Source organism: Dermacentor andersoni, chromosome 2 (genome assembly GCF_023375885.2).
Source record: "Dermacentor andersoni chromosome 2, qqDerAnde1_hic_scaffold, whole genome shotgun sequence".
In the NCBI taxonomy this organism is placed as follows: domain Eukaryota; kingdom Metazoa; phylum Arthropoda; class Arachnida; order Ixodida; family Ixodidae; genus Dermacentor; species Dermacentor andersoni.
Genome location: NC_092815.1, coordinates 204,832,533 through 204,847,513, shown reverse-complemented (window position 1 = coordinate 204,847,513; position 14,981 = coordinate 204,832,533). Strand labels below are relative to the sequence as shown.

Here is a 14,981-nt window from a genome sequence, read left to right as displayed (position 1 = left end):
TAGCGGTGGTGGTGGAAGTAGTTGTAGTAGTCGTAGTAGTAGTAGAAGTAGTAGTAGTAATTGTAGTAGTAGTAGTAGTAGTAGTCGTAGTAGTAGTAGTAGTAGTAGTAGAAGAAGAAGAAGTAGTCAGTGGGCTATTCAGAGCGAGGTTGGCGAGGTTGAGCACAGCTCCTGCTGTTTTCTGGTACACCGCGTCGAGAGGTGGTTCAGAGCGTGTATATAATTTACATGACAGCAGCGCAGCAGAAAGGAGAGGCAACGCGAGAAAGAGAAATTCGTTTGCGCCTTTGCACCACGTTGAATGTGCACAATACCGTTGGAGTTTCCTGGGCGTCGCCACGATAGCCTGTTGACAGCTGCAATTATTTGTGACACCCCGCAAAAGCACTGCCGATATTTCAGCGCTTAGCCTTCTACTAACCTTCAAGTCCAGAGGGAAGCTAGATAGAGTGATTATCACCGCTAACTATCGTCATTCAAAGCCAACAGCACAGAAGGCTTCGCTTACATTGATTTCCAGAATGCGTGGGATCCGCATATTTTTCATTTGAAGACAGAACATGGTGTAGTATTTGTTGCAATCTAAATCTGGGTGCTCGATAAGGCTTGTGGTACGCTGAACCTCGCTGAGTCACAGTAGGCTACGTAAGCGCATATGCAAGGTGTCACGAATTTCGGCACTAAGGTGAAATACAGGGCACTTTGCGCTACGGCGCAACTTCATGACTACGCTGAGAGGCGTCCTCTAGAGTTATTTTTATTCTAGCGATTTCACGCATGACGCATGGCGACAATTCGCACACATGTTGGAGATTTTTTTATGGCCCGGCCTCTCGCAGCAGCATTTCAAGGTGCGTGAAACTCAATGACAATAGCGTTAGACGAGGTTGACAAAGAGAACATGTTAAATTCTCCGAGCGCATCGCCTAGCGTGGATGGTTGCCAGTTCTCTGTATGTTACACTGACTCTATGCACACACATTCTTCGCGCACCTTGGTATCGTGCAGATGGAACCATTTGTGCGGTCAATGAGATAATGAAATTTTGTACTTTCAGGATTCAAAAATCAGAAACCTCGTAGAACCTTGCTTATCAATCTATGAATTGCTTCCGCGGACCGTACTCTGCTTAAAGTACGGTGAATGAATTTGGCGTCTGTGTTGGCGGTACTGGTTACAGCGCTGGTCACCGCACGGTGGCTATGGCTATAGCTGCCGAGCCAAGTCTATCTTTTAGGTCACGGCCAAATTGCAGTAGCACACAGGAGCCAACAAAGTGACGGCCTCACTTGCGCAGGTACTAACGCTGACCGTGCGAGATGCTCAGGTGTCCCACACTGGCGAATACAGCTGCGTAAATGGTCTGCCCTTTCGTTACCACCACGTGATCATCATGCCTAAGGAAAGCAGCAGGGACCTTGGAAATCCGCGGGAATTCAACCGCTGCATCACACTGGTGAGTGATTAAGTGAAGCTTTGCGCTGGTTTCAACGGTGCATTGTTTCAATTGAACGGTAGAACATCTACCGTTTTTGCACGAATATAACGCGAGTTTTGTTTTCGAAATTGCGATCCTCTTGAATGTAAGGCGAGGCGCTATATTCAAGTCGCTCAGGTTTGTAACACGTATGATCGTATTATATCTTTCTTTTTCAGCGAGGCAAAGAGTCCCCTTCCACCTCCCCCCGCCCCCCGCGCGTTTTATTCGCGGCGGCTCAATTTACGTGCAAATACAGTAATTGGACTCTAGTTGATGCATCGTTTACATGAAACGGTAGTCAGAACGCACGGTACTAAGACTTAGCGCTCGTCCTGTATCCTTGTGCCGGTCTTGTCATCGTTTGCTATGCGCTAAATTTTATTAAAACGTCAGATGCTTTAAGAAGACGCTGGGGCCTAACCGCGAGCGGAACATCCCGCTCCACCAGCGTTGAAAGGTAGAGGGCGCTTCCCGGACCTCCCATGTTATTAATTACAGTGTTGACCATTCCTCACAACTTGCTCAGTGATAAGCGTTGATCCTCAAGGTAAATGATGCACAGTGATCTCTCGAGGCGAATCGCATTGACCGTGAGTGGAAGAGAGCTAAGCCGAAGCAGTGTATTTCCCGATTTCAAAATTGGCATATTTTTTTTTTTTAAATTAGTGCTTACGACGAGGTGTTTTAGGTATTTATGTACAAAGTGAGTCTGAATATGTATTCACGTCGGATGTCACCTGTAATCTATGGTTAATTAATAGCTGGACGCGCCCTTTGGGAACACGCTACAGTGTACATTGCGAGGTTAACATCGTCTATGTCTTGAACGTGGCTGTGCGAGAAAGTGTAACTTATCATACCGCAAGAGTTCATCCGTAAGGTAACTAACTCTTCGCAGCAATGGCCTTACGAACACCGGATACGGTGGAACGCAATTACGCCCAGCTAGATTACGAAGGTCTGACACTAGTGTTCGTCGCAACTCATTGTCAGAAGTGCATCGCAGGGCGGAATGTCATTCTTTAATGACCACCCAGCTCGTGCTAGGGAAACCTGGCCCTCATAGGCTCGTGCCTGAAATGCTGTCTCCGCGCATGACTCCGTGGTGTCTCAAACTTGCAGCGCTCGATTATGAGCCGCAATATCGCTCAGTAAAACTGCATCAGAATGCGGATGCGCTTAACGGGCTACCCCTGCCAGCGTGCGTTGAAGAAGCGCTTCTCCGTGGCGACATACATTTATTCGAGGCACTTGGAACACCACTTCTTACTTAGAGCGGTTAGCCACCTTGGCTGAAAATGACGCAGTTCTCTTGAAAGTTTACACTGCTGTTCAACAAGGCACTCTGTACCAGCTTGAAGGGGAAGACGTTGCCCCGTATCGAAGAAGAGGCACACAGCTCGCCGCTCACCGCAGAGGTATTAAGCGGGGCTCGAAGTTTGTTGTGCGAACATCCGCAAGAGAGCAAGCAGTTTCTCTTTTCAGTGCGGACCATCGTGGAGTAGTCACGATGAGAGCCTATGCACGTAGTTACATGTGCTAGCCGGATGTGGATGTGCACATACAGCGCAGCGTGCTCGCACACACAATGAGATTCAGCCAAGGCTGAATGGCCCACTGTGCACTTCAATTTTGTTGGACCTGTAGAAAGACACTTTTTTGGTGGCAGTGGATGCCTTCATCAAGTGGGTGAAGGTGAGGAAAGTAAACCAACTGACCTCAGTAACAGTCATTTTTGAGTTGCGGTCACTTTTTGCGATATTTTGCATACCTCCCAAGACAGCGTGAGATAACGGGACAGCATTTATTTTGGTGGGAAACCAAAAAATCTACAGGAACAACGGAAATAATGCAGCCGTCATTTCTGCGCCTTATCACTCCGCAACCAACGGCCAAGCTGAAATATATGTTAGTGCACTGAAGAAATGGCTGGCCGGAGAGACCTCAGGATCCCTTAACCTTCGAGTATCGCGATTCATATTTCTGCAGTACACTAGGGTCCGTGAAACAACTGTACTTACACCAGCTAGAGCTATTTTAGCCGTGAGCTGCCGACGCTCATTGATCCCCTTCGCACTGACAAACACAACCGACCAATACGAACAGTCACCCAAGGAGTGCAGGTTCCAGCCAGACGAACTCGTCTTGGAGAAGCAATTCGGAAGGGGCCCTGACTGGCGCCCGTTATTCTCATGAAGCTTTTGCGTTGCCGATTATGGCTCGTGAAGTGTGGCACAACCACTTGTAGACGGCATCTGAATCGGCTAAAGAAGCACCGAGGTTATCTGCCGACCGACATGGAAGCATCAACGAACCTAGCGGCGGAAATGCACTTCGACTCGAAGAAAAAAAAAAAAAAGGAGTCGCAGTTTCGCCCGAAAGGCGAGGCATCGATTGCGGTAGCAAATTAGCGCACAACTATACAAAATAAAGATAGTAGTTTTATCCGCCGTATAAACTCGTAAACATAGGCATTGTAACTAAATTAACAAACATGATTTCACGCGCGCCCAAGCCAACATGAACACATCTCACTCGATGACCGCGGAAACTTTCAAAACGCTGTAGTGAGGAAACGCGGCAGCAGCAGCGAATGAATTTAACTTCGTGCTGCCGCTCGTATGAACGCGAACTACGCCACGAAAACACATCGCAGCACCCATCACTGCAATCTGCACCCGTCACTGGTGGCTCTCAAGACACAGCAGCCCGACCGGGTGCACACGACCACCTGTGTAAAACCCGCCCCCCCCCTGCCCACCCTCCCCCCTGAAGCCTTGGGCGCGATGGAAGGCGGCACGCTTCCTCCCCGCTTTCCGTCGTTACGTGCGCGAGACCGATTCGCGATCACCCGCTCACCCTCGCAAGCTTTCACTCGCACATACAGCACACGCCGCGCGGCGACAATTTTATGGCCCTTAGAATTTATACGGAAGCTCACGGCGACGCCGATGCCGATGGCGACGCCGACGACAGAAAGGCGCCTGTAATGTCCATATAATTGCTATAGCAATAAAACGCAGCTCGAATGACAATGGAGCACTAGCATGCCGCGGTTCCCAGGCGATCAAAACGCGGGTGTATTACCTGGCCTACACCACCACCGGAACGCAATCTCGCACGTTACCTTAGCACGTAACAGGTTACGTGTGAGACTGCGTGCCAGTGGTGCTGACTGTCATGGCGCTCCGCTACTGACAACGCTTCTAACACTCGCCGGCATATGACAACTGATCCGACAAGGCAATTCAGCTGCCATGTCGGGTTTTTGGCAGGACAAGAACCTAAGGATAATTCTGTGTGATCGAGTGTGTGGCCGACAGGCTTGCGTTGTTGAAATAAATTTTATTAACTTGACACTATAGTTCCCGCAAACACTCGTAACATTTTCAAGCTAGCGAGCTGGGGCAGGAATATCAAGGTGACGGCGCTGGACATCTTTAACGCGATGGCGATAAGGAGTCCGTGTCGCAGAAAATCCGGCGTCTGCATCCTTCCATGGACGTCGCCTCGCTCGGCAAAAAGACTTTCGAACTAAATTTCGAAACTTACCACTTCTCTACCACCAAAGTTGTTCGTACCTTGTCTTTCATTCTTTACAAAGTTATTTTTTTTTTGAATTTTCAGAACGGCAGCCCACAAACAAATGGAATGAAAAAAAAAAACACCAACAGCGCATGTCCTTTATGTTAGCTATTCTCAGACTGAAGTGTTAGAAGTGCGAAACAGTAACAGGAGACCGATTCACGCAAGAGGCCGCGTTTCTACCAGAAATCTCGCCTTCGTGCATAGCGTTGGCAGCCAGCGTTTCTCGGCAAGCTTTACGGTTACGTAAGCTGAAGTTGCCGGGTAGCATGAAAAGCAGTAAGGGGTCTTTGAGCACTATCGCGTTCCAACTCTTAAAAGTGAAGCTTAAGAGGAAGCTTTAGCTCGGGCGCTGCTATCTAAATACATGTAAAAGGAGAATTCGTTTTTCTCGGCAACCACTGCACAAAATTTGACGAGGTTTGTTGCATTTAAAAGAAAAACTAAAATCTAGTGACTGTTGGTTTCGAATTTTTGATTTATGTTGTGAATATTTCATTACAAATTGGCAAAAATAAAAAATTTTCAAGAACGAAACTATCAAGTTTACAACTCCCTAACTCAACAACGAAACATGATAATACAATTCTATGAGTTTCATCTAATAGTAAATCTACAGAGGACAAAATTGATATGTTGCACATGAATATAAAAAAATTCAGTAATATGGAAATACAACTTTTGCAGAACCCTTGTAGTAAAGTAACAAATTCACGTAAGATGTAAAATGACATAGAATTTGTCCGCTTTGAATGATCTAATGGATGGCGTTTACAGAACTGCGATATCTATTCTTGATGCAGAGCTATAATTTTGTAAACTTCGTGCTTCTACTTTTCCAACTGTCGAATGTTTTAAAATATTTTTAACAATATTCAAGCCCTAAATCGAAATTCCGCTTCCACCAGTCACTAAAATTTAATTTGCTCTCAAATGCAACAAATTTCATTAAAATTGGTCCAGGGGTTATCTCAGAAGAACGTTATTGCGTTTTACATGCATTTGAATAGGCCGCGTTGGAGTTGGGCCCGAGCTAAAGCTTCCTCTTAAGCGTCCTCCAAATTTTTTTTCTTGCGTATATTCCCGCCTTGCCAGGGTTCCCCTCAGGGTTAAGGTGACGGCTTTGGCATTGATGAGGCGTCATTTGGTGATACATAATAACTTATATTCTCTTAGTGTCCCTTAAATGTCAACATTGTCAGTATGAAATCGTCTAGCCTTGAAATCTTACTCTGACAGTTGGGCAACGTGAATCGTGTGACAAGATGTACTAAACAGGGCGAGTTGGCACTGGATCATGTTTTGAGAGTAGCGGAACGAAAGAAAGACAACATACGGTGGACAAAGCGCTGACATTCAAGTAACATTTTAATAAGTAATTTAAGTTATAAGGTTTTGTGTGCCAAAACCACAATGTTATTCGGTAAATGTTTATATATGTCACTTGCTACCCATGCGAGCCACTATAAGAGGAAGCTAGAAGAATAAAAAAACAAACATGATTGATACAGCATACACTGCGACAGCCGCGAATCAAACGAAAAAAAAATCGCACTTCTACGTTGCAGAGTAGCAGTGCAGAGTAGCAGACTAGAGGGCACTCGATTAGGTCGACTTCTCTGTTTTCTGTCAATAAATTCTATCTTGCTTGATCTGGGGTGGCACCTCCAACAAGCGTGAGTGGGGCTCAACTGAAGATTGACGTCTAGGAATTGCAGCTGGTCATCCTCAGTAGTTTCGCGGGCAAACTGCAAGTCACGTCATTGTTCTCTGAAGACTTCACGGTCTTCTTGCACAGTACCTGTTTGTCGTTGGCCAATAGGTAATCATCGACCGACCTGAATATCTTTCTGACAAATCCGTTGAGGCAGTTCTCTACCTCGATCCACTTCGGCCAAACCTAGAGTCTATGCAGACTCGTGAACGCTGTAGTATTGAGTTCTGTAGGTAGACAGTCTAACACCCGAAGAGGACGTTGGAAAGGCTTGAAGAGAATCTGAGAGTCAAGATCAAAAATAAACTTTTAATGAGGCCTTCGTTGACAAAATTAGATCGGAAGCCAGGCCACGACGTTCATTTAGGGAAAACAGCTACTAGCAAAACTATACATATATTCAGGCCTGCAATTTGGCCTCCACAGTGAGAACTGTGGTAGAGGTATACGATGACGCTGTTGCTTCGACGTCAAAACACGCAAGAACAGCGGAGGAATTCAATATTGCTGCATAGATGTGCTAATAAACCTCCAGTCAAGAGCTAATTTTGTTCTCCGTGCGAACCGAGGCGCCCGTGCGCGTCTTTAATCTCGAGAATATAGGAAAACTGTCTAACCTGACCTTCGAGGCCACCTTAGCGCGAATTCTGTTAGAACGGTCTTCTCCGTTCTTTTTCATTCGTGAAATGTCACTCACAATTAAGTTACTCACGTCGAAGATGCCTCTCTTAGCGAACGCTAGGCAGGAACAATAGACGGTAAAATGCACATAGGATCGCCACATTAGGTGTGTAGAAGATATTATTCTATGGGTGTTTGTGAAGTTCATTTTAGGAATGACGCGTTTCGTTATTATTTTTCTATTCATACCATTCAAGATTGGAACTGTGTTGCACGAAATGTTTGTATTTAATGTAGTGATCCTTTTTTTCACGCTTTAAATGGGTAAACTTGACAACTTCGTCTATTCCTTGTGCTGTAGTACATTTTAGGCAATTATTCCGTAGCACGTATTAAATAAAAAAATAAATAAATAAATAAACAGCGAGAATGCAGCACGCCATTGACATTATTATGGCACATAATGGGTAACATAATTCGCTCCTTCAATGTTTTGCAAACAATGCAACGTAAGGTCAACATGATTTATGGTATAGTGTGCCTTATTTTATTAGAAATGTGGAACATTTGTTCCTTTCGGATTTTATACTCAAGGTGGGCAAGGAGAACGAAGGGGAAAGTTTACATTTCGAAGTTTTTCCGAGCCCTTCGTATCTGTTTGCGCTACACTTATACTACGCGCAAACTGCGATCTTTGAGATCATTCCCCTGACTCCCGAGGTATGTGTAGAGGCTCAACGAGACGTTGGAGATCCCGTGTGATCTGCGCAAGGGTGACCCAGCAGAGGTACGTTGGTACCGTGACGGGCGAGCGGTCGGTCTGGTCGGTGACTCCCGCCTGAAGTTGAGGTCCGACGGAGCGCTGGTCATCGACGCGGCCAGCCACACCGACACCGGTGCCTACCGCTGCCGCTCGGGGACGCGCGAGTCTCCTTTGGTCATCGTGGTGTCGCCCTTGCACATCGAGACCAGCTCGGAGACGCGGGTCGTGGACGCCGGAGCCACGGTTAATATTGATTGCAAGGTAGGCAGGGTCTCTGCTTAAGACGTTGTTTATAAATCAGTTTACTTCCTCATTGTGAGGAAGAAGATCGGCATGCTCGGAGCCAGTTCGCCGTCTTGATGAGCCTTAGTGCTGCCACGGCGCTCCTTGCTGATCGTCTCGAATAAAGGCGCGCTCACCAAATGCTGGCTTCCTACCGAGAGCGGAACTTCGCAGCCGTACTCTCAAGCCAGTATTGGCCATGCCGGAAGGTCACCCTTTGCACCTTGCTACACCGGCACCTCCAACACCTGTTAAAGCGCTTTATTCGAGTCGGTCGACTGCCAGCAAGGAGCGCCGTGGAAGCAGCGAGGCTCAGCAAGATGGCGAATTTGCTCCGAGCCAGGCGGTGACGACGGGACTTCCGAGCTTGTCAGCCTTCTTCCTTAGCACCTGCTCTTTTTCTTTTCTTGCACTGATAAAGAGTACATTTCTTCGAGTTGCAGCACAGGCCATCGCAATTACACCGTGACTAATTTTCAAAGCAGTGAAAGGAAAGTCGTCTACGTCAAAATTTTTTCGGTACAGACGTATATTTGGTGCAAAATATATGCGATGCAATGTTACAACCAGAGTTGAAATTTCCACTCCAAGTAACATATCTGTGACTTCCGTAAACTCTGATGTAACAGACATCAAGCTACAAACAGCTGAACCGAACATTTTTGAGGGCCTCCCACAAACTCTAATATACGCGCTCGCAAAAAATCTGGCATTTCGAAATTTGGCTAATTATTCTTAATTTACAACGAACTCCTTTCTCTCAAAGAAGGTATTGTGTAAGTTAATCTATGCTTTTAAAGCAAGCAAGCGCTTCCGAAGGATGTGCATGATGGATATTGTTATCAAAATAATTGTTGCTGATACAATCGAAGGTGGTGGTCACAGTAAACAAATGGCTCAAATAAATGGACACACTAGCGCTACTTTCGAACCTTACTGCTGACGTCCATAACGGCGTTAGATGAAGGCTTCATAAATTATAGTGCACGCGTTTCAGTAGATGACATGACAGAGCGATGACCGCGGTGGGAAGATGGAATGACGACGACAGCGACGACCGCGGTGCTACGAAGACGGCACGACAACGGATTCTCATCAGTGTAACGACGATTGCGTGACAACGGCTGCGCACCTGCACGTTCTTGTTCGCTCGCTTACTCGATGGAGGTCAGATACTGTTCCCGCCCACTCACTTTACTACCACGAAGAACTTGCGCATGAACCGCCGTGATTGCTCAGTGGCCATGGCGTTGGGCTGCTCAGCACGAGGTCGTGCGATCGAACCCCGGCCATGGCAGCCGCATTTCGATGGGGGCGAAATGCGAAGACAACCGTGTACTTAGATTTAGGTGCACGTTAAAGAACCCCAGGTGGTAGAGATTTCCGGAGTCCCCCACTACGGCGTGCCTCATTATCTGAAAGTGGTTTTGGCACGTAAAACCCCATAATTTAATTAATTAACTTGCGCATGGTGCGGGTCGGTCTAAGCGAAGCTGTGGGGAGCCGCCAAGGCAAAACGGCCCGCCTCGACAAAAGACGCACCGCTGAGCTCGGCGACGAACGCGCTCCGAAGCTGTCGGCCCAGCCCACGGAATAAAAGAATATTTCTGCTCCGTGGTCCAGGCAGCGGAGAAACGAGTCACAACGCCACCACTAACCGAAGCATCTTTAAACGCGGCAAAGCTCACGTGACAGCAGCATGCTGCTCAAACAGCTATGCTCTACCTCACGAGTACCTTGGAGCACTGCCGAAGGTACGACGTGTATACGGACACTATCTTTGGGCAGCGTAATATCGTTCCGGGCGTAGCTGCCTGGTTATGGGTGGGATCAGATAGTTTTATTTCCGCTTGGTACGTCGTACGTTACAGAGACACGTGACATGTTCGGCCCTATGAGTATGCACGCCGTACACCGCGAATTACTTTGGCGGTTACCACCGGTGACCGTAGTAGCCGCCGCAACTGCGATTACGTAGCAATATTCCAGCGCTCGTACAGCCCAAAGCGCCCGCTTGGACCTCGATTAGAGTTAGTTAATGGCTATCTGCCCTGATAGAAATAAAGAAATGGTAAAATTGGTTATTGCTTGTAGTCATCTGCCGCTGAGGACAGAGCAGTAGGTATGCTTTGCCATGATTATTTAGATGACCTATTTGTTTTGACACTGCTAGGACTGCAGAGGCGGCGCCAAGCCGTATATGTGGTTTGATTTTCAGTTAGTAGACTGCGCCACAATATTATCGCTGGTGCTTGACATTAGCATAATATTCGCACAACATTAGCACAGAGCAAGGAGCGATAAATGGCCAGTCCAAATTTGAACTCAGCAATAATAATCACGAGAGTAGAAGAACTTGTCCAATGGCCAAGCAAAGAGTGGGAATGTACGGAGGTTTTAATAGTAATAACGACATAAATACGGAAAGAGAAGCAACATGCTCGTTGGAAAGGAGAAAAAAGAAACATAAAAGCTGACGGAACAGGGAGATACGAGAAGCGACCACCGAACGACAGAAAGCATGCCGGGAGCACAGACAGGCAAAAAAAAAAAAAAAAGCTTAGCGGTATGTGGTACGTGGCTTAGGGGTATGTGGAAAGGTGTATTGATTCCAGGACTTACATTTGGAAATCTGGTTGTTTGCTTGCAATCAGGGTTACAATCAGGACTCGGTGGGAACCGAAGGTCAGTGAGACGCCTCGCACTAGGGCGCTCACGAGAAGACTACAAATAAAGCTGTGCAGGGTGATATGGGCCGGACAAGATTTGAAGTGAGGGAAGCTCAGAGCAAAATTGATTATAATGAACTACTGAGGAATATCGAAGAAATTAAATGGGCTGGGAGAGTATTCAGATATTCTTACAGGAAAAACATTGATTCACAGTGGAGGCAAAGAACTAGGAAGCTTACCAGCAAGTATGCGGCCTGTAGGGTGAGCAACACAGCAACAAAGAACGTCAAGCGGAAATTCAGATAGGCTGAAATAATCTCATGGGTGGCGGCAATGGAAAAGAAACCTGCCATAAGTAACTACTTAGAGCAAAAAACGAAATCACGAAAGAAACAATTTATGATAACTCAAAGGGAAGCTGACTACTTTTCGAAGCGAGATCAGGATGCCTTAGAACGTGCACTTATAAAGCGAGATACAAAGAAGAAGCATGTGCTTTCTGCGGTAAAGCTAGGGAAACGCTGGAGCACGTTTTATTAGAATGAGAAGATGTCTGCCCAGCGGTCGATTTAGGCACCTCTGGCCTCCTTGAAGCTCTTGGGTTCGGCAAGAGCAAACATGTCCGCAATAGAGATTAGTAAGAGGCGATTGGATGATTGGCGGCAGAAAAGTGGGGAAACGGCAAACAACCGAGACATACAAAAACAAAGTTCCGAATAGGGGCTCAGAAAGTCTGGCAATGAATATACTCCGTGTTTTTCTTTCTTAAATATAGGTAGAACATTCGGGAATATTCGGTCAGGTACTCGCAAAACGTGGTGGGGATGAAAGAACTCCGCGTCGGAGTAGCTCTTCACGAACGATTTGGCGTATCGTTGAGGCCAGGTCCGACGATGAGCTCACGTCACCGCTTGCACTGTACACTGTAAGCAAAAATTAGCCGATATGGGAGTTTTATCGGCTTATCAGCCCCAATACCTCCCATGCCCCAAGCATTTACTCCGTCATAGCGGAGTGAAGACGGCACATGGCTTCATTATACTCCGATAGGTTAGGAACGGAGTATAAAAACGACATGACACGATTATACTCCGCACGGAGTTTCAGGTCACGTGGTTGGAAACTCCCCACGGAGTAAATAGCGACGTGCGTGCGTGTGTCAGCGCGCGTCCGTGTGAACCTTGTGAAGCTCCAGTGCCTTCGTTGGTTATTTCATGTGATCATTTGCCGCGAGAACGTATCATCAGTGCACCGAGTAGCTGCAACGACCGATTAGTGTTTTGTGTGAACGCGTCAAGGTTATTTGCACTCGCTGCTCAAACGCGCTGGACGTCTTCCCTGGGTTGTACGCTTGAAAATCCGCGATATTTTCGGTGTCCGAGAAAACGCCAATGCGACAAGATGTCGTGCGCCTGTGCAAGGCATGTTTTGGCTGTGTACAGCCGCTCAGTCTACGAGATCGCGCCGTTTGTACATTGAACGCAAAACAAGTCGTGGTATACAACTGTCGGTAGCAGTTCACAAACTTGAGCAAATTGCAGCAGAAAGTGCGACTTCTTCGTCACAGCGACGTTTACTAATCGAAACAGACGACGAAATGTATCACGCTGCCTCCTCGTTGCGTCGTCTGCAGCTGTCGCTGCCGCTTCCCTGGCAATCCTATTGCAAAACCGCCCAGTATTGCAAAACCGCCCAGTGTCCAATACAACGCCGGATTATGGGCCCGTGTCGCGCGGTGCATGCTGGGGCGCTAGTTAGGCACGGCGTACTGGTGCGAAAAAGAGCTCTTGCGCGTTAAATACGTGGTGCCCGGAAACGTATATATATTTTTATATTATAGAAAGCAATAAAGAACGTACTAGTGAAAAAAAAAGAAGGAAGAAGGTCAGATTAGGAATCGAACGACTGACCTTCAGATCCCAAGCGCGGTGCTTTACCACTACGCCATGTGAGCAGGTGGTATCCTAAGGATAGTTCACCATAATTTAATTAGGCAGAGAGAGGTCTGGTACAGATAGTAAATGTGTTATTGTTCTCTAACTAAAACTCACGCCTGTACCAGAGAACTAAAGTTGCTGTTCTTATTGAGTAGTATGCTTGGAAGTGTCACGACATCGATTTGCACTTGCGATAGGTACTTTAACTACGAAAAAAGTCCTAAATTAACCGCCGACCCGGGAAGCTGTATGGGCTGTTACTACTGATTTCGATAGCCGTTTCTTGTTCTTCAGGCATGGGATATGCAACGTTTTCTAAGTTCAGTTATGCGATTCAATTGACACGTCCGTTTAGTCATATATTTTCGTCAGAGAAGCGCAGGCTAGTGCTGGCAGCCTTCTGCGACAGCACGTATACTTAATTGTGTTTATGACGCGTCACATCGGCGCGCATCGCTTCTTGTACTGGCACCGTAGACACGAAAGAAAAAAACAGTTTATTTAAGAACACCGATGCGAAAGTTGAAATATGGAGTGATTTATCCTTGTTTAGTCTTGTTGGTTCCTGAGCCCAGACGCGCCGATAGCGTGCAGACGGACTCGGCGGATACGCCTGAGCTTCCGTGGCGGGGAGCGATCTCGGCGCGGGTAGCTGGCAAAAGCTAAAATGCGTGTATTTGAGCCCCAGAACCTTCTTTTAGTACGATAGGGAAAGTGGAAGCGCGCGAATCGCCTCAACTTCGTTGTCGGTGCGATAATATCAATCAGCGGTAGGCTTCGAACTCGGGGTCCGTTCGAGCGCGTCTGAACAACTGGATTTCATGTCCACTCCACAACACTGCGACAAATCCCAGTCATATGTTACGCGCAAACTACTAAAAAACGCGGCGTCCTCTGCGTATGCGTGATTTCGTTCAAGAATTTAGCTATCCGCCCAGTCAAAAGGGAAAATGCAAGAAAAACGAGAGTGATCTTCAGTGTCAAATGTGCATGTATAAACAGGGCAACTTACGCACCTTTGCACCAAGCTGCGACACGAAATAGAGTGTTATGACCCCAAGATATAACGTTATTTAGGACAAGAGACTAGTATCAAGCGATGAAATTGTATAAAGCATTTAATATTCAGCAGCGATCGTCCTCGCGCACTGGAACCAGCGCGGCACAAACACACCCAGCGCAGTTTCCAGTGCGAACCAGCGAACTGCAGCGAGAACCAGCGCCTGTACAGCACAAACCAGTGCGCCCGAGAGTCATGGCAGTGGAACCAGCGTCTCGTCCAGTGGGACCTGCAGCGTTCTCACGTGTCCCAGTCAGTCCCAGCGAGCGCCAGCGTCCCCATGTGCGATCCAGTGTCAAAAAACGTGCTGGTTTCACACTGGAAGGCACTGGAAGCAACAGACTTCAGCGGCGGCGCTCTCCGTCGCGTTCGGGAAACACCTGCTTTGCGCGCGATCCACCGTGCAACGCGTCGGAGTAGTTTCCGCGGCGATTCGTGTGGTATACGAACAAGCCCCTGCAAACACGACCAGAATACTTCGCAGCCAAGAAGCTGCAAACAAACGTCTATGCTCAGCACTCCTTCGTTTTACACAAAACGATCTTACTAAACGCGAGTGTCGATGTTATGTCGACGCGATGTTATCAACGCGAGTGTCGCCGCAGCGGAGTGCCGTCTATTTAGGCTCCCCTTGCAGCCGCTGATATCGCTGGGAGCCACTAGGCTTAGAACCTATCTTCGTCAGGACAATAAACGTCTCTACAATTTTGTCGTGTCTGATGAAAATGCCGCTGGCTGTCCTGACATGGTTGGCAGCGATGAGCAAACACATACGCAAGCCACGCAAACCACCGCGACTCACGATCGCTGTGCTGCCCGCCTATATATGAGTCAACTTGTATCGCGGATCTCGAGTTGTGACTAAAT

At 47.3% G+C, this 14,981-nt stretch overlaps 1 protein-coding gene across 1 annotated transcript in view; it reads left to right on the top strand.

Annotated features, from left to right (window-relative positions):
* LOC126540211 (protein sax-3-like) overlaps positions 1-14,981 on the top strand; it is a 70,969-nt gene that overhangs the window by 14,226 nt on the left and 41,762 nt on the right. The window contains exons 2-3 of the mRNA XM_055076270.1: positions 1,298-1,456; positions 8,131-8,424. Of these exons, the coding sequence (XP_054932245.1) occupies positions 1,298-1,456; positions 8,131-8,424 (453 nt within the window). The remainder of the gene's footprint in view (positions 1-1,297; positions 1,457-8,130; positions 8,425-14,981) is intronic.